The sequence below is a fragment of the Indicator indicator genome, unplaced genomic scaffold (genome assembly GCF_027791375.1).
Source record: "Indicator indicator isolate 239-I01 unplaced genomic scaffold, UM_Iind_1.1 iindUn_scaffold_71, whole genome shotgun sequence".
NCBI classification, from domain to species: domain Eukaryota; kingdom Metazoa; phylum Chordata; class Aves; order Piciformes; family Indicatoridae; genus Indicator; species Indicator indicator.
In genome coordinates this window covers 180,712-199,820 of record NW_026539200.1, presented here as the reverse complement: position 1 = coordinate 199,820, position 19,109 = coordinate 180,712, and the positions used below count along the sequence as shown (strand labels likewise).

The 19,109-nt window shown below is 52.7% G+C and overlaps 1 protein-coding gene across 2 annotated transcripts in view; it reads right to left on the bottom strand.

The window, feature by feature from the left end:
* Positions 1-18,833, bottom strand: part of BIN3 (bridging integrator 3) — a 47,232-nt gene extending 28,399 nt beyond the window's left edge. The window contains exons 1-3 of one of the 2 annotated variants that reach the window (XM_054398641.1): positions 18,792-18,833; positions 8,954-8,994; positions 7,502-7,563 (exon numbers count right to left, since the gene is read on the bottom strand). In XM_054398641.1, the coding sequence (XP_054254616.1) occupies positions 7,502-7,529 (28 nt within the window). In that variant the 5' untranslated portion in view covers positions 7,530-7,563; positions 8,954-8,994; positions 18,792-18,833. Of the gene's footprint in view, positions 1-7,501; positions 7,564-8,953; positions 8,995-18,791 lie in introns of those variants that run through there. The other variant, XM_054398640.1, reaches the window with a different exon arrangement.
* Between the last annotated feature and the right edge of the window lie 276 nt (positions 18,834-19,109).

Genomic DNA, 19,109 nt, shown 5'->3' with positions numbered 1-19,109 from the left:
CCTGAGGGTGGTGAGAGCCTGGCAGAGAGCTGCCCCATCCATGGCACCACCCAGGTCAGGTTGTTTGAGGCTCTGAGCAACCTGCTCTGGTTAGGGATGTCCCTGCTGACTGCAGGGGGGGTTGGACTGGAGCTTTGAAGGTCCCTTCCCACCCAAACCAGTCTGGGATTCTAGGATTCCATGAAAACCTGCAGCCCTGAACACATACAGCACTAAAGCCTATGGATCACCAACCCACCTGCCTCAGCTTGAGGAGGGCAGATTGAGACTGGAGATTGGGAAGAACTTCTTGACTGTGAGGGTGGAACAGGTTGCCCAGGGAGGCTCTGGATGTCCCCTCCCTGGAGGTGTTCAAGACCAGGCTGGCTGAGACCTTGAGCAAACTGGGCTGGTGGGAGGTGTCCTTGCCCATGGCAGGGGGAGGGTTGGACTTAGATGAGTTTTAAAGATCCCTTCCTACCCAAACCAGTCTGGGACTCCAGGAATTCATTCAGGTAACCACTCCCAGAAGTGCTGTTGACAGAATTTGAGTCTGAAGCTCTCAGATGAAGGTCTGGTGATGGTGCCAGAAACACCAAGCTAACAAAAGCAACATTTAGTTCCAAACCCCAACCCTGCAGCTGGGATATTTCAGCAGCATCTCTTCTCTTGACAGACTATTAAGTGTCACTCTCAGTCTCACTACAGCTCTTCCACAACAAGTCAAGGAAAGAAAAGAAAAAAAAAATATAAATCCCCAGTCCATTAAAGTCTTTCAAATGGCTTCACAACAAGATTTAGCTGAAATGGATTTAGTGCTGGTGGGGAAAAAAGGACCAAAAGGGACAGGGTTGGAAGATGAGTTTTGTCTTTTCCTCTCAAAAAGAGGCACCACAGGAGCAGCAGAGCCACCAGTTGGCTAAGCACTTTCTCTCCATGAGCTTCAATTTTCTGCCTCAACCAGACCAAGCCCAGGAGAAAATCCAAAGGTTGAAGCATCCTCAGGCCCTGAGACTGCTCATAGGGACAGGAGGAGGAGCAATGGCTTTGAGCTGGAACAGGAGACTGGAGATGAGGAAGGAATTCTTGCCAGTGAGGATAGGGAGACCCTGGAACAGGTTGCCCAGGGAAGTTGTGGCTGTCCCCTCCCTGGAGGTGCTCAAGGCCAGGCTGGATGAGGCCTTGGAGCAACCTGGGCTGGTGGGAGGTGTCCCTGCCCATGGCAGGGGGGTTGGAACTGGATGAGCTTTGAGGTCTCCTCCAACCCAAACTGTGACTCTATGAACCCAAATCAATCACTCTGTGATTCTCTGCCCCCCAAAGTTTCCTTCCAATCCAATCCACTGATAAATCTCTGAACCCAAATCAATCATTCTGTGATTCCTTGATCCCCACTGGTCCCTTCCAATCCAGTCCATTGATAAATCTCTGAACCCAAGTCAATCATTCTGTGATTCCTTGATCCCCACTGGTCCCTTCCAATCCAATCCAATCCAATCCAATCCAATCCAATCCAATCCAATCCAATCCAATCCAATCCAATCCAATCCACTGATAAATCTCTGAACCCAAATCAATCATTCTTTGATTCCTTGATCCCCACTGGTCCCTTCCAACCCAACTAATTGATAAATCTCTGAACCCAAATCAATCATTCTGTGATTCCTTGATCCCCACTGGTTCCTTCCAATCCAATCCAATCCAACCCAATCCAATCCAATCCAATCCAATCCAATCCAATCCAATCCAATCCAATCCAATCCAATCCATTGATAAATCTCTGAACCCAAATCAATCATTCTGTGATTCCCTGATCCCCACTGGTCCCTTCCAATCCAATCCAATCCAATCCAATCCAATCCAATCCAATCCAATCCAATCCAATCCAGTTCAACCCAACTCATTGATAAATCTCTGAACCCAAATCAATCATTCTTTGATTCTCTGCTCCCCACTGGTCCCTTCCAACCCAACTCATTGATAAATCTCTGAACCCAAATCAATCACTCTGTGATTCCTTGATCCCCACTGGTCCCTTCCAATCCAATCCAATCCAATCCAATCCAATCCAATCCAATCCAATCCAATCCAATCCAATCCAATCCAATCCAATCCATTGATAAATCTCTGAACCCAAATCAATCATTCTGTGATTCCCTGATCCCCACTGGTCCCTTCCAATCCAATCCATTGACAAATCTCTGAACCCAAACCAATCATTCTTTGATTCTCTGCTCCCCACTGGTCCCTTCCAACCCCTACAACTCTGTAAGGCACAGAATGGAATAAAAGCAGAACGAAAAAGGGCAGCACCAATATAAATGGGAAGGATGAATAGGGAGGGGAAAAGAAAATTCTGGGCTCTGATAAAGAAAAAAAAAAACCACACTGCTCTTTATCTCAGCACTGCTGCTGGAAGTTCTTCCAGTTGAAGATCAGAAAGCCAAGATGCAAGGGGGGCTGGGGGGAGGGCTTTGGAACTGGATGATCTTTAAGGTCCCTTCCAATCCCTAGGCTCTACGAGTCTCCGCCGGAGCCGTGCGACGGAGGAGCTTTTGGAAAGCTGACCTCAAGTCAGCTGTTAGAAGTTGGAAGTTCATCTGAATAATGGGCCTTAAGATGATAAATGAAGGGGTTAAGCCTTCTGATTGAAAGGTTAGACACAATTATACCCAGAGCTCAGAAGCTGGAGGGCTGGGAGGGCTGCGCGCGGAACGAGCCGGGAAGGGCGGAAGGACAAAAGCTGCTGCAGCCCTCTTCCATCATCCAAACGTGAAGGGTTTAGTGCTTGAGACCTTGAAACAGATGGGATCTAACCCATATGTGGCACCACAGCTGAGGGAGGGTTTGGGCCAAAACGGGATGGAGTTAAGCATGGCAGAACTCCTTCCTTCGGCTGGAGGCGGGGGGTGGGGAAAGAGGAAGAGCTTCCCTTCGTAGGGAGAGGATTGGAAGGGAGATGTGGGGAGAGGGCAAGTCCTGAAGCTGGAGGGCAAGTTCTGCAGCTGAGGGGCAAGTTCTGCAGCTGGGGGTGCAAGTTCTGCAGCTGGAGGGGCAAGTCCTGCAGCTGGGGGTGCAGGTTCTGCAGCTGGGGGGCAAGTCCTGCAGTTGGAGGGCAAGTTCTACAGCTGGGAGGGCAAGTCCTGCAGGATTGGAAGTGAGATGTGGGGAGAGGGCAAGCCCTGCAGCTGGGAGAGGGCAAGTTCTGCAGCTGGAGGGGCAAGTCCTGCAGTTGGAGGGCAAGTTCTGCAGCTGGAGGGGCAAGTCCTGCAGTTGGAGGGCAAGTTCTGCAGCTGGGGGGGCAAGTCCTGAAGCTGAGGGGCAAGTCCTGAAGCTGAGAGGCAAGTTCTGCAGCTGGGGGGGCAAGTCCTGCAGCTGGAGAGCAAGTTCTGCAGCTGGGGGCCAAGTCCTGCAGTTGGAGGGCAAGTTCTGCAGCTGGGGGCCAAGTCCTGAAGCTGAGGGGCAAGTCCTGAAGCTGAGGGGCAAGTTCTGCAGCTGGAGGGGCAAGTTCTGCAGCTGGGGGCCAAGTCCTGAAGCTGAGGGCAAGTTCTGCAGCTGGGGTGCAAGTCTTGCAGCTGGGGGTGCAGGTTCTGCAGCTGGGGGGCAAGTCCTGCAGTTGGAGAGCAAGTTCTGCAGCTGGGGGCCAAGTCCTGAAGCTGAGGGGCAAGTTCTGCAGCTGGAGGGGCAAGTTCTGCAGCTGGAGGGGCAAGTCCTGCAGTTGGAGGGCAAGTTCTGCAGCTGGGGGGGCAAGTCCTGAAGCTGAGGGGCAAGTCCTGAAGCTGAGAGGCAAGTTCTGCAGCTGGGGGGGCAAGTCCTGAAGCTGAGGGGCAAGTCCTGCAGCTGAGGGGCAAGTCCTGCAGCTGGGGGGGTGCAAGTCCTGCAGCTGAGGAAGAACAACCCCATGGATCAGGACAGGTTGGAGGCTGATCTGTTGGAGAGCAGCTCTAGGGAAAACCACCTGCTGGTGACCATGAGGCAGCAATGTGCCCTTGTGGCCACCAAGGCCAATGGCATCCTGGGGGTGTAATAAGAAGAGTGTGGCCAGCAGGGTGAGGGAAGTTTTCCTCCTCCTCTGCTCTGCCCTGGTGAGGCCCCAGCTGGAGTATTGGGTCCAGTTCAGGGCTCCCCAGCTGAAGAAGGGGTGTAGGGAGATGGGACCTTAGGAGGGCATCCTCTGGTCCCATTGCCATGTGTCTGGTGGTTGAGTCCTCTCCTCAAACTCAGCAGTGGCATCAGGGATGTGGGAGAGGAGAGGAGAGAAAGAGGAGGAGAAATAAGGAGAAAGAGAAGAGGGGAAAGGAAGAGAAGGAGAAGGAGAAGGAGAAGGAGAAGGAGAAGGAGAAGGAGAAGGAGAAGGAGAAGGAGAAGGAGAAGGAGAAGGAGAAGGAGAAGGAGAAGGAGAAGGAGAAGGAGAAGGAGAAGGAGAAGGAGAAGGAGAAGGAGAAGGAGAAGGAGAAGGAGAAGGAGAAGGAGGAGAAGGAGAAGGAGAAGGAGAAGGAGAAGGAGAAGGAGAAGGAGGAGAAGGAGAAGGAGGAGAAGGAAGAGAAGGAGAAGGAGAAAAGGAGGAGAAGAAGAAGGGAAAGTAGAAGGTGAAGGAGAAAGAAGGAGAAGGAGAGAAGAAGATCATTGCCTGCCTCTCAAGGTGGGCTTTGGGATGGTCTGCACTGCATTTTGCTCCTGAAGCATGTGGGACATGACTCCAGTTGAGTGAAGTGATTTTAGAGAGCTGCTGCTCATCTGAATCATGCTCAAAGCAGGGGAGAAGAGCCAGGCCTGCTCCAGAGCAAGAGCCACAGCAGGTTACCTGCACCTCATTCCAAAAGCAGGACTCCTGCCTCCTGTCCCCCATCATCCTCCTGCTCCTTCAGGCTGCAATTGGGTTGGGAAAGGGTGGGAAAGATGCGGTAGGGGGAGGGGGGGGGTCAGAGATCTTTAATCTGCAGCTGGCAGGGCAGTGGCCAAGCCTCAGGAAGGTTTTCCTGCAGACAGGAGTTGGTGGTGCTCTGGGCTGAGTCTTTTCTTGGCAAGGATGTGGAGGCTTGAGCCACCAGGTCCAGTTTGCTAGGGAGTGTTTGCAGGCAGTGAATAATCAACCCCCTGAGCAGAGTGGGAGAAATAAGACACTCAGGAGGACACAACAGTGCTGACACTCTGCTGTCCTGCTTGGCAGTGGGGGCTGTGTGTTGGCTGGGCCAGCACAGAGCTCTTCCCTTGGGAATGGGCACTGCCAAGTGAGGGAAGCAGTGTCTGCTGGGATCTACCTCCTTTTCCTTCTCCCCATCCCCTCAGCAGACCACACTGCAAACCTTCCCCTTCATGATTTCATGCCTTTAAATGAGACATCAGATCCTACTGGAGCTGGCCAAGGCTCATTTTGTGCCTCTGCCATGTAGCAGGAACGGAAAAAGAAAAGTCCTCCCACAGCTCCTCTGGGGCTTGAAATGCTCCATATAAACAACGCCCACTGCAAGGGAGGGGAATCCTTCCCAAGGAAAAACTTGCCCAGGAGCCCTGACCATCACCAGGGTCCCCCAGAAAGGGGCAGCTTTCACCCTAGAAGGAGTCCTGGCAGAGCTGCTGCCCGGTGCTTTTCCCACCGCTGTGTTCCAGCCCTGCGCTGGGAAGGGTGAGAGAGCGCAGGGCCAGGAGCTGGGATCCACCTTGGTGTCTTACACACACACAGGTGAGAGCCTCTGTCATGGGAAGCCCCAAATTTGCCAGCCCCACCACTGGCAAAGCACCTGGTGGGGCTCCTTCCCTCTCCCCTGAGCAGCCTGGGCTGGTGGGAGGTGTCCCTGCCCACGGCAGGAGGGTTGGAGCTGGATGATCTTTAAGGCCCCTTCCAACCCAACCCATTCTATGAATCTCTGGAGCCACCTCCCACAGGATGAGTGTTGGACCAGCCCAGCCCACCCTGGTTGCATCTGCCTTGGCTCCAGGAGCTGTGGGAGCCCATCAGAAATGGGGACCATTCCAAAGTGCAGGCTGAGGAAAGCCACCTGTGCTTCTGCTGCATCCTTCTGCAGCCTGCCCTGCTCAGCTCAACAACCAGCACCCAGCAAATCCACTTCTCCCAGCGACCCCCAACTCCAGCTCCTCTCTCTGGAGAAGAGGAGGCTCTGGGGAGACCTAATAGCAGCCTTCCAGTACCTGAAGGGGGCTACAAGAAAGATGGAGACTGTTTGCAATGGCCTGCAGAGGACAGGACGAGGGACAATGGCTTCAAAGGAGAGCAGAACAGATTCAGATTGGATGTGAGGAACAAGTTCTGCACCATGAGGGTGGTGGAACACTGGAACAGGTTGCCCAGAGAGGTGGTTGGGGTCCCATCCCCTGGAGATGCTCAAAATGGGGCTCAACAGGGGTCTGGGCAACCTAGTCTAGTTGAGGATGTCCCTGCTGACTGCAGGGGGGTTGGACTGGCTAAGTTTTGGGGGTCCCTTCCAACCCAGACCATTCCATGGTTCTATGATTCTCTGGTCATTGTTTAGAGTCTGTGCCATTCCAGTTTCCTACTGGAGAAGTGATGAATGGAGCAAGCATAGAATCAGAGAATCAGGCAGGGTTGGAAGGGACCACCAAGGATCATCCAGTTCCAACCCCCCTGCCATGGGCAGGGACACCTCACACCAGATCAGGCTGGCCAGAGCCTCATCCAGCCTGGCTGCAAACACCTCCAGGGATGGGACCCTAACCACCTCCCTGGACAACCCATTCCAGGCTCTCACCACTCTCATGATGAAGAACTTCTCCCTCTTCAAGCAGGAGAAGGAGAGGACTTCAGGAGATGGTTTGATGGCCAGTGGTGGGGTTGGGTTGATGGTTGGACTCGATGACCTTGGAGGTTTTTTCCAACCAGAACAATTCCATGATTCTATGACCTGTAGGATCCTGGAATTAGCATGGTGGGAGAAGGCCTCTAGAATCTACATCAAGGCCAACCATCAACCCAACACCACCAGGGGCTGTCTGTGGAGACATTAGAAAGAAATTCTTCCCCAGGAGGGTGGTGAGAGACTGGCAGAGGTTGCCCAGGGAGGTGGTGGAAGCCTCATCCCTGGAGGTTTTTGCAGCCAGGCTGGAGGTGGCTGTGAGCAACCTGCTGTGGTGTGAGGTGTCCCTGCCCATGGCAGGGGGGTTGGGACTGGCTGAGCCTTGAGCTCCCTTCCAACCCTGACAATTCTCTGCTTCTGTGACAAGTGGAGTAATTGCTCCCATTAGGGTTTTTTTTTTTTTTTTTGGTTGCAGAAACTGAGGCAAATTAAAAGCAAAGGCCAAGGCCACACAGCAAGAGGCAGCTCAGGAGATAGAAGGACTAAGCCCAGAACATCCTTTCTGTACCCTGGGTTGGAGCTACTCCTTCAGCAGCCCTCATGCAGATGGCCTTGTAACTAAGCAAAGCTGAGTGGGCCCTGAGCTCTGGATTTGTTTCCCAGACTTTGTCACAGCTCCCTCATGTGATCTGGAGGCAAGTCACTTGGTGCCCAAGTTCACAGCCTGGAGAGCCTCCCCTCTTACATACCCAAGTCTGCATCTGTGCTTTTCTTCATATCCTTCTGAAGCTTTTTGGTCTGATCTTCCAATCTGAAAGATGGGAGGAAAGAAAAAAAAGAAATATAAGAAGAGGAAAAACAATAAAAAGGCAAAGCTTGAAAGCTTGCAAAGAAACAAAGCTCAGCACCTCCTGCATGCAACAGAGCAAGGCAGGGGCTGCCTCTGCCTCTGCTGCTGGATGGAAACAACCAGAAGAGGCTTTGCCATGACCCTCAGCACTGCTCAGCCTCCTTGGGCTGCTCTCAGATGGTTTGCAGCATCTTTGGCTTCTTTTGAGATGATTCCCAACCTTTTTGGGTTCTTTTTGGATGCTCTGCAGCCTTGTTGGCTTCTTTTGAGATGATTCCCAACCTTCTTGGGGTTCTTTTTAGCTGCTTTGCAGCCTCTTTGGCTCCTTTTTAGATGATTCCCAACCCTTTTGGCTTCTTTTTGGATGCTCTGCAGCCTCTTTGGCTCCTTTTGAGATGATTCCCAACCTTTTGGGGTTCTTTTTAGCTGCTTTGCAGCCTTGTAGGAATCTTTTTGAGATGATTCCCAACATTTTTGGCATCTTTTTAGGTGCTTTGCAGCCTTGTTGGCTTCTTCTGAGATGATTTCTAACCTTCTTTGCTCATTTTTAGTTGGTTTTCAACCTTTATGGGCTGTTTTCAGATGATCTCCAACCTTTTTGGGCTCTTTTTCAGTGCTCTGCAACCTTTTGGGGTTGTTTTTTAGATGGTTTTCAACCTCCTTGGGTTGTTTTGAGATGGTTTTCAACCTTTTGGATTGTTTTTTTAGAGGGTTTTCAACCTTTTGGGGGCTGTTTTTTAAGGGGTTTTCAACCTCCTTGGGTTGCTTTCAGATGATTTCCAACCTTTTTTGTTTGTTGTTAGGTGGTTTTCAACCTTTATGGGTTGTTTCTAGGTGCTCTGCAGCCTTTTCATGTTCTTTTTAGATGATTTCCAACCTTTTGGGGTTGTTTTTAGGTGGTTTTCAACCTTTTTGGAGTGTTTTCAGGTGGTTTTCAGCCTTTTCAAGCTGGTCTCTTATTCAGAGTCCTGAATTTCCTGAAGTCCTCACACCTGCCACAAATGGTGAAGCCAAAGGCTTGCAGATGCTGAGTGTGAGCTGCTGTGACACACTCAGGATGGTAAAACCAATCTTTGCCCTCAGGGCTGTGGCTTTCTGACAGCTTTTTACACTTTCATTTTTTCCATTCAGAGCTGCCATAACCTGTTAAAACCTCAACCCCACTGCCAATACTTCTCAGGCCACCTTTGAACACCCAACCACCAGGGAAAACCCTAAGGAATTAGAAATGAGAGGGCAGGGAGTGGTTTGCTGGGAAGAGCAGAGCTGGCTAAAGTGTCCTGGGAAGATGCAAGAGGGCACAAGGCAAGTATGTGACTGGTCCTGTTCTACCAGCCTGGTTGATACTCACTGCTGGAGCTTTCCATATTCCCTTTCAAAGTCTCTCTCCACCTGTGGAAAGAAGAGATGGGAATTAGCTCAAAGGTGCTGCAGCAAAGCCTGGAGTGGGAGCTGCCCATGCAAGGGAAACCTGGCCTGAGGAGATGCCCAGGGAAGCAGAGGAGCTGCAGCTCTCATGGGAGCAAAAGTAAAACAAGTCTTGGGTTGGGTTTTTTTTTCCTCTCCTTCCCTCCAGACATCACCACCAACTGTGTCAGCTTGTTCTGAGGATCAGCTCCAGCACATGAATTGGGAGCTGAGGGAGGAAATGGGAATGTCTTCAACCCAGGGAGATCACAGCTTAGCAGGTGGGGAATGAACTTTCTCTTCCAGAGCCTCCATGGTCCCAGAAGCTGAGTGGAGCTGCTCCTCCTCTGGCAGCGTGTTGCAAATTGGGGTGGTTCAGCCTGGAGAAGAGAAGGCTCCAGGGAGACCTTTCAGGACTTAAAGGAGCTGATCAGAAAGCTGGGGAAAAGCTTTTGAGCAAGGCTTGTTGTGACAGGACAGGGAGTGATGGTTTGAACTGAAAGAGGGAGATTCAGAGTGGAGAGAAGGGAGAAATGTTTGACATTGAAGGTGGTGAGAGCCTGGCCCGGGTTGCTCAGAGTGATGGGAGATGCTGCATCTGAGGAACCATTGCAGGTCAGGTTGTTTGGGACTCTGAGCAACCTGCTCCAGTTGGGGATGTCCCTGCTGACTGCAGGGGGGTTGGCCTGGATGAGCTTTAAAGGTCCCTTCCCACCCAAAGCAGGCAGGGGATTCTGTAACCCCTGCCAGACACCCACCCAGCCGCTCTCTCCTTCCCCTTCCTCCACAGGGTGGGGATTTCTTTACCCAAGAAACCCCTCAAGCCAGCACTAAACCCTCCCATCTCTCTATTCTTTGCCCTCTGGCTATGCTCCTTAATCCTGCAAGAGGCAAAACCCACTCAGAGCAGGGGGGTCCAAGCAGCCTGCAGGAGAAAACCTGCGCCGGTGAAGAGCTGAGAGCTGAAGAGCAGCTTCTCTTGATGCTGCATCAATGACTGCTTCCTCCTACTTGCTATCTGGCAGCAGATCTCCAGCAATCCAGGATATTTTAAGGACCTTTTTTTTTTTCCCTTGCATGCTGACTTGTTTTTTTTTTTTTTTTCCCCCCTCACACAACTCTTCAACCATTTCATTCCACACCTCGCCGACCGAAAGGAGGCAACGGATTCCCAATCGCCCGGCCGAGAGGAGCTTTTTGTTGTCATGGGATCCAAACTGGAGGTCACTTTTGTTGTTAAGCTTTTCTCATGTTCTTAAAAAAAAAAAAAAAAAAAAAAAGAAAGAAAGAAAAAAAAAAAAGCTAAAATGCTGCAAGCAGGCAAGATTTTAGAGAAGGGATCCAAAAGGGTTTGTTCCAAATCTTCGACGCCGTCTCGGGGCTTTCAACGCCAGGTTTGACGTAGCGGCGTCGTGTGGAAGGCAGAAGGTTTCAGAGGGCTGCTGGCTCCTCCATCACAACTGCTATTAAAAGCCCAGGGTTTGAAGAAGAGAGCCCAGAAACTGGTCAGGCTGATCCCAAGCACAAACTCAAGGCTTGCTGGGAGAGGATCAAAATATATCAGAGGTTGGAAGGGACCTCAAGAGATCATCAGGTCCAAGCCCCCCTGGCCAAAGCAGGATCACAGGATCACAGCATATCAGAGGTTGGAAGGGACCTCCAGAGATCATCAGGTCCAACCCCCCTGGCCAAAGCAGGATCACAGTCTCACAGTATATCAGAGGTTGGAAGGGACCTCCAGAGATCATCAGGTCCAACCCCCCTGGCCAAAGCAGGATCACAGGATCACAGGATCACAGTATACCAGAGGTTAGAAGGGACCTCCAGAGATCATCAGGTCCAACCCCCCTGGCCAAAGCAGGATCACAGGATCACAGTATATCAGAGGTTGGAAGGGACCTCCAGAGATCATCAGGTCCAAGCCCCCTGGCCAAAGCAGGATCACAGGATCACAGTATATCAGAGGTTGGAAGGGACCTCAAGAGATTATCAGGTCCAAGCCCCCTGGCCAAAGCAGGATCACAGTCTCACAGTATATCAGAGGTTGGAAGGGACCTCCAGAGATCATCAGGTCCAACCACCCCTGGCCAAAGCAGGATCACAGTCTCACAGTCTCACAGGATCACAGTATACCAGAGGTTGGAAGGGACCTCAAGAGATCATCAGGTCCAACCCCTCTCCCAGATCAGGATTTTAGGGTAGTCTGCATGGAATGCATCCAGGTGGGTTTTGAAACTCTCCAGAGAAGGAGACTCCACAACCCCCACCTGGGCAGCCTGCTCCAGGGCTCTGTCACCCTCACTGGAAAGAAGTTTCTCCTCATGTTGAAATTAAATCTTCTATGTTCAAGTTGGAACCCATTGTTACTTGTCCTATCACTGTGTACCACCCAAAAGGGCCAGGTGAACCCTGCAGAGATGTGACCAGCCCAGTCCAAAGGCAGCCAATGCCATGGGCCAGCTGTCCACACCATCAGCTCCCACCATCTGAGGGATGCAGGATGAAAAAAAAAAAAACAAAAAACCCTTCAGCCAGCTCCAACTCCTCTCTTTGGTGCTTGCTAAAAATGGTTGGGTGGAGAAGAGGCAGGGAGGGAGCAGTGTGGGGGCAGCTCACACCACTTCTGCCTGCTTCACAGATCAGCAGAAATCCACAGCTGCTGGGGCTGCAGGTCAGGTAACCAGCATGGAGGAAAATCCATCCCATCCTTTCCAGGGCTGTTCCGGCTGCTGAAAGCCCCAGGGAGGGCTGCACTCTATTTATGGGCCTGAGGTGTGAATTGTTTGGGTTGCAAAACCAGAGAGGGTCAGGCAGGAACCCTCTGGTGCCCTTCTCTGGAGCTGGGGAAGGGGCTGGAGAACAGGGCTGGGGAGGAGCAGCTGAGGGAGCTGAGGGTGTTCAGCCTGGAGAAAAGGAGGCTGAGGGGAGACCTTCTGGCTCTCAACAGCTCCCTGAACGAGGTTGGAGTGAGTTGGAGGGTGGTGTCTTCTCCCTAGTGACAAGCACAGGACAAGAGGAAATGGCCTCAAGTTGCCCCAGGGCAGGTTCAGCTTGGCCATGAGGAACAATTTCATCCCCTTGAGGGTTGTCCAGGCCTGGCCCAGGCTGCCCAGGGCAGTGGTGGAGTCCCCATCCCTGGAGGGCTTTCAAAGCTGTGGAGATGTGGTGCTGAGGGCTGTGGTTTGGTGGTGCCCCTGGCAGTGCTGGCTTAAGGGTTGGACTCCAAGACCTTGGAGGTCTTTTTCAACCTTAATGACTCAGACTGTGCTATCCCACCCAGGAGGAAGGCAAAACCTCCCCACCCTGCACCCCTCAGCCTGATTGTGAACCCCCAGGTCTCCCAAGGCTTCCCCAGAACCCCCAACCCCATTTTTCTGTGTGCTTTCTGCTCAGCATGGAGGTGAATCTCCAAGGCAGCACTTCAGCTGCCCAGCCTGACTCACACCTCCAGTCCCATCCATGCACAGACAGCTGCCCAAGGATTGCTCTTATCTTGCACGCCCACAGTAGCAACTGGCTCCCAGTCCCTGCAATCTGCAGGCTGATGGAGACCTCCCAGTCCTCACTGCTCTCATTTGCTGCACACAATGGGTTGGGTTGGGGTTGGAAAGGACCTTAAAGATCATTGAGTTCCAATTCCCCTGTCATGGACAAGGGCATCTTTCACCAGGCTTCCTTCAGCACCTGAAGGGGGCTACAGGAGAGCTGGGGAGGGATTTATTCTAAGGGCCTGTGGTGCTAGGAAGAAGGGAACAAGAGCAGGGAGATTTAGACTGGATATTAGGAAGAAGTTCTTCCCAGTGAGGCAGGGGAGACACTGGGAACAGGTTGCCCAGGGACACATTTTCCTTGAAAGCGTTCAAGGCCAGGCTGGATGAGACCTTGAGCAACCTGGGCTGGTGTGAGGTGTCCCTGCCCATGGCAGGGGGGGTTGGAACTGGATGATCTTGGAAGGTCCCTTCCAACCCAACCCATCCTAGGATAGATCAAGTTGCTGAAGGTCCCTTGCATCCTGACATTGAACGTTCCCAAGGATGGCATTGCTGGAGCCAACACAAGCTGTGAGAAAGGAGAAGGTGAAAGAGAAGATGAGGCCCCAGCTGGAGTATTGGGTCAGGTCAGGGCTCCCCAGATGAAGAAGGGGTGTAGGGAGATGGGACCTTGGGAGGGCATCCCCTGGTCCCACTGCCATGTGTCTGGTGGTTGAGTCCTCTCCTCAAACTCGGCAGTGGCATCAGGGATGTGGGAGAGGAGAGGAGAGATAAGGAGCAAGAGAAGAAGGGAAAGGAGAAGGGAAAGGGGAAAAGAGGGAAGGAGAAGAAGGAGAAGAAGGAGAAGAAAAGGAGAAGAAAAGGAGAAGAAAAGGAGAAGAAAAGGAGAAGAAAAGGAGAAGAAAAGGAGAAGAAAGGAGAAGAAAGGAGAAGAAAGGAGAGAAAAGGAGGAGAAAGGAGGAAGAAGGAGAAGAAAAGGAGAAGAAAGGAGAAGAAGGAGAAGAGAAGGAGAAGAAAAGGAGAAGAAAGGAGAAGAAAAGGAGAAGAAAGGAGAAGGAGGAGAAGGAGGAGAAGGAGAAGGAGGAGGAAAGGAGAAGGAGGGAACAGAGGATGAGAAGGAAGAAGAGGAGAAGGAGATCTGCTCCCATGCTCCCACATGAGAGCCATGCAAGCAGGCCAGGCTGAGCAGGGCCAGGTCTTTGCAGAGCACACAGCAGCTCCTGCTCCCAGCAGCCCTCAGCAGCGGCCGCCCCGTCCCCAGCGCTGCCTGCAGCAGGCTGTGCGAGGGGCTGAGCACGTTAAGAGCGAGGAGAACGAGGAGCCAAGAAAAAGAAAAAAAAAGGCAGGAAAATTACAATATCCTGGAGGGAAGTTTTGGTCCTATTAAAATAAATTCCTCCTTTTCTCTGCAGCTTCCTTCTGAGGACTCTGGAATCCGAAGGGCGAAGGCTTTTCCATTTTTTTGGGGGGGGGGGGGGGGGGGTGTTTCTCTGGGAGGCATCTGCAGGATTTATTCCTCTCTGGGTTTTTAGCTTAAATCTACAAAATGCTGAAATCAAACAAGCTGCTGCTTTGCCTCACCCAGTTGACTTTGGTGGGCTTTTTTTTTTTTGTTGGGTGTTTGCAAACACAGTGGGGAAGGAAGGGAGGAGAGGGGCGGGGGGGGGGTTCCCACCTGCCACCTGCTCCAAGGGCAATAGCAGAACGGCCACGGTGGTTACGAAGGAGATGAAGCAAAGACCAAAGCCAGCACTACAAAGAGATGGAAATAAGAGGCTGTGCTGAAGCTCCTTGTTCCCCTGAGGTTCATTTCTTTTCCTGGAGGAGGACTAGCTGATTTTTACATCTTTCCAGTGGTCCCAGCAAATTCGTGGGGCTTGGGAAAAAGCGGAACGCGGAAAGTTTTCTCCTCCCTCCTTCTCCTCTCCAAAGTGGGGGGGGGGGGGGGGGGGAGCAATTGGTATAATTAGGGCAGAAATTCTGCTCCAACCTGGAGCTTATTGCTGTGCTTTTTGCCATCACACCAAGCAAGAGGAGACTCAAGGCAAGGAGCAAGGGTGGATGTTCACTCTGCATCTGACAGCTGAGCTCTGAGCCAAAGCAACAGCCAAGTGCAGGGCTGAGGCTGGGACTTCAGGGGCTTGGCTACCCAGCAAGACCTTCACAGCCCCACCTGGCAAGAAAGCTTTCAAGAAAGGCTGCTAAAAGAGAAGATGCACCCCTAAAGCCTAGAGATCTGTGACATCCCACTGCACAGTGACATCTCACTCACTAGTGACATCCCACTGCCCAGCTACACCCCACTGCCCAGCTACACCCCACTGCCCAGCTACACCCCACTGAACTGCTGGAGAAGGTCCAGAGGAGGTCACTAAGATGATCAGAGGGCTAGAGAACCTCCCCTATAGGGACAGGCTAAGAGATTTGGGGCTGTTCAGCCTGGAGAAGGCTCCAGGGAGACCTCAGAGCAGCCTTCCAGTACCTGAATGGGTTAAAGGAGAGCTGGGGAAGGACTTTTGGCAAGGGCTGGGAGTGATAGGATGAGAGGCAATGGATGGAAGCTTGAGGAGGGCAGATTTAGGCTGGAGATTAGGAAGAAATTCTTCCCAGTGAGGGTAGGGAGACACTGGAACAGGTTGCCCAGGGAGGTTGTGGATGAGTCCTGCCTGGAGGTGTTCAAGGCCAGGCTGGATGAGGCCTGGAGCACCTAGGATGGTGGGAGGTGTCCCTGCCCATGGCAGGGGGGCTTGGAACTTGAAGGTCCCTTCCAACCTAAACCATTCTCTGAATCTATAAAGACTTGAAGGAAAAGAGAGAGAAGGAGTGAAATGATTCCACTGCTGTCCCTTGGTTTCACCCCAGCACTTCTGTGCCTCTCCTCTGCTCAGCTGGGGGCTCCAGCTGGCTGGTGGAGCCCAGTGGAAAGGTGCTTGACCTCCTGCAGCTGCAGTGGAATCCTCTTGCTCATGGAGCTACTCCATCCAACCTCCCTGGGGAAGGCAGAGCTGCTGGGATGAGTCAAGGAAGGGAGGCTTGGCAGCAGTGTGGGCCCACAGCTCAGGTCTGTGCTGCCTGCCAAGCTGACTCACCCAAGGTTAGGCAGCGAGGAGGAGGAGGAAGGTGAACCATCTGAGTCAGCCCAGGCCACGGAGCAGAGGGGTGAAACCTGGGTGACGTGAAGGGGCTGCGCACCAGGTCAGCCCCATCCCAGGAGCTGCCTGACCTCCCCCAGCTCCCAAGCTGTCTCCCTGCCCCGTGGGGATGCAGGGCCAGCTCTGCTTCCCAGCCTCCTGCCAGCTTGGATCACCCAAGCAGCAGTGAAGGGCTGGGTACAACCTCGGGGGGACGCAGGTGAACTTCACTGAGCTGGAGCTGCCAGAGAGCTCAGGAGACAACCAGAGCTCTGGTTCCAGCATAACCTCTGCACCCAAGTTGTCCTGAGGGAGGGAAGAGCATCTCTGCTGGTAAGAAGCTCCATGGCTGCATGGGATTGGAGCACTCAAGGTTCTGCAGAGGGCTATAATTCTAACAGGTTTACCTCCTATCACTGGGCATTAGTTTAATGGAGCTGTGCTACTGTGGCCTGCTGACAGCAGCTCCTCTCGGTGCATCAGATCCTCCCACCCAGCTCCTGGCCTCTCAGCAAGCCTGGTGACAGCTGCTCTTTTCAGGGGAGAGGAGGGGAGAGATTATGCTGTCTGGAATTGGATTTGCCCAGGTTAAGGTGGAAACAAAGCAGAGAAGGAAGGGGGGTGGGGGTGGGAGGATCACTCCGCTCCGGCCGCCGAGGATTGCTCCAGGGGTTTCCTTCTACCTGAAGAGCTGCACTGTGGTTGACACCCTGCCCTTCTTCAAAGGATCAGAAGCGAGTGGGCACAGGGAGCCATGACTAATCCCCTCAGCAGCCCTGGCAAATTGCTCTTCAGTAACCACAGCCAGCCTGGATGTGACACCCAGCCCCAGCATGGTTCCATGGAGGCAAGCGAAGGGGCTGCTTTGGAGAACAGCCTCTGCCCTCTCCTGCACTCCAGCCACATGCCTCATGGAGAGCCAAACCCAGTTAGATCCTACCAAATGCTTTCTGATATCCTCCTTCCCCCTCCTCTTTTTGTGGTCCAATCTCTGCCAGTGGGAGATCCTCTCCCCACAACCACTTCCCTTCCTGAGCAGCTTGGGATGCAGCCCTGGAGCTGCCACACCTTCCCACTTCCTGCAGCAAGGCTCTGGAGCTCAACATCTGGAATATCACAGAGCTCAGAGCTGCTCCTGCTCTTCCCAAAAGCCCACACAGATGAAGCAGCTCAGCCTGCAGCTGGGTGGGAACCTTGGGGGCCTCCAGCTCACCCCACGGCTTCCACAGCACGGTGCTGAACGCCTGGCTCCTGGGGGGGAATTGGTGGTTTCCTGCAGTTTGTTCTTCTTTGAAGAGCTGCACTTTGCATTTACTGTGAGGCTGGAAGGCTTTGGACTTCCTGGCTTCTGCTTTCCATGGATCTGCTGCCTGGAGAGCAGCAGCAGCAGCAGCAGCAGGGCATGGGCAAGTGGAAGCCACTTAAAAATTGGCTTCTGACTCTGAGTGGCACGAGAACATGTTCTTGGGGGGAGATGAGGAAGTGAGGGGGGAAAGAGGGGGGAAAGAGGGGGGAAAGAGGGGGGAAAGAGGGGGGAAAGAGGGGGGAAAGAGGGGGGAAAGAGGGGGGAAAGAGGGGGGAAAGAGGGGGGAAAGAGGGGGGAAAGAGGGGGGAAAGAGGGGGGAAAGAGGGGGGAAAGAGGGGGGAAAGAGGGGGGAAAGAGGGGGGAAAGGGCTCTCAGCCTTTGCTCCTCACAGAGCTGCTCCAGGCTCCTCAGCATCTTCCTAGCCTCCACTGGACTCTCCCCAGTAGTTCTCTGTCCCTCCTGAACTGGGGAGCCCAGAATTGGACAGAGTACCCTGGATGTGGTTTCATTAGGACAGAGTAGAGGAGGAGGAGAACCTCCCTTGCCCTCCTGGCCACACTCTTCTCAGGAGAGCAGATGCCAAACCCAGAGAAGGATTCAAGCAGCCTTGCTCTGCCTGCCTTAAATCCTGCTCTGACAGTTTGGAGCTGTCACAGAAAAATTGCTGCTCCATGGCAGCAGGCATCTCCCAAACCTTTTACATCCCAAAGCAGCAGAAGCAACCCTCTGCCCTCAGGGGAAAAACGTCAGGTCCCAAAGGGGAAAAATGTCAGGTCCCAAGGGGAAAAATGTCAGGTCCCAAGGAGAAACTGCCCTGCAAACAGCAGTGCCCACGCAGCCTGAGGAATTAGCAGCACTGAGAGTCCCAGGGAGGAAGGATCAGAGATGTCAAGTCTGCTGAAGGGATTAGGTCAGCAACACCGTGAGGAAACCAAGGTCCTCACCACTCTCAGGGCTCCTATTTTAGAGCAGGTGATGCAGGTTGGTTTGCAGCTCCAAGCTCCTGTCAGGTCCCCCCCTCCCCACTGCCACTTTTGGTAGGGTTGTGGTGGTTTCATTTCATCTCTCTTTATACCACGGGACAAAAAAGCAAAAGGCCATCTGCTTCAGGAGGGGGGAAAATACCACAGCCAGCTGCAAAGCACCACCACTTGGGATGGGAGCCTCAAAAAAAAAAAAAAAAAAAAAAAAAAAAAGAGAAAAAAAAACAACACAAAAACCCCACATCCAGGAGAAGACAAAAAAAAAAAATGCTTTTTTAATTTGCTTTTAAAGCAAATGCTGTGCAGCACAAATTAATTCACGCCCGAGCACTAAAGCATCTCAGCTTCTAAGCCTTTCTTTGGAAACAGTTATATTCAGCGATCTGAACCACTCCTCCTCCTCCATCTGCTCAGCAAGGATGAACAAACAAGCCATTGCTGCAAGAAGGAAGGAAGGAAGGAAGCCCGTTCCACCAGCTCCCAGGAAAACTGTGCCAGCCCGAAAGAGCTCTTCCCATCACCCACCCCACCCCTCGAACAACAAAACCCAACCCCAAAAAAAACCCCGACCCATCCCCCCCCCGACCCCACCCCAGAAAAAAAATTATCCCACCTCAAAGCCTAGCAACCAAAGCAGATCCCAACCCCAAAATGTTTCTCCTCCCCTCAGCTTGGGGCTCCCCCTCACTCCTCACACGAGGAGCTGAGCGCTGGTCACAGGCGGCAACAGGTTCTGCTCGCTCCCAGCTCCCTCCCACGCCCCTGCCAGGAGCGCGCTGGCAAAATGGGACGAGTCAAAAAGTGCTGCCTTTGACTCATCAGCCACATGATCAGAGGCTGGAGCTAAAAAGGGGGGAGCTGCTTTACTCACTGTCTTGGGTACAAGCTGTTTCTTGGGCTGCCCGAGCTTGAACGGTATCCTGGAATGCAAAAAAAAAAAAAAAAAAGAGGGGGAAAAAAAAAAAAAAGAGAGAGAAAAAAGAGAGATAAGGGAAAGTGTTTCAAGGGAAAGTGATTCCAGCCTCACAAAGGCATGGCCTGGTCCCCCCTTCCCCTCCAAAAGGGTCTTCTCCAGCTTCTCGTGGGGTAGCAACAGCAAGATTGTGCCTGGAGGTGGTCAAGGCCAGGTTGGATGAGGCCTTGAGCAACCTGAGCTAGCAGGAGGTGTCCCTGCCCATGGCAGGGGGTT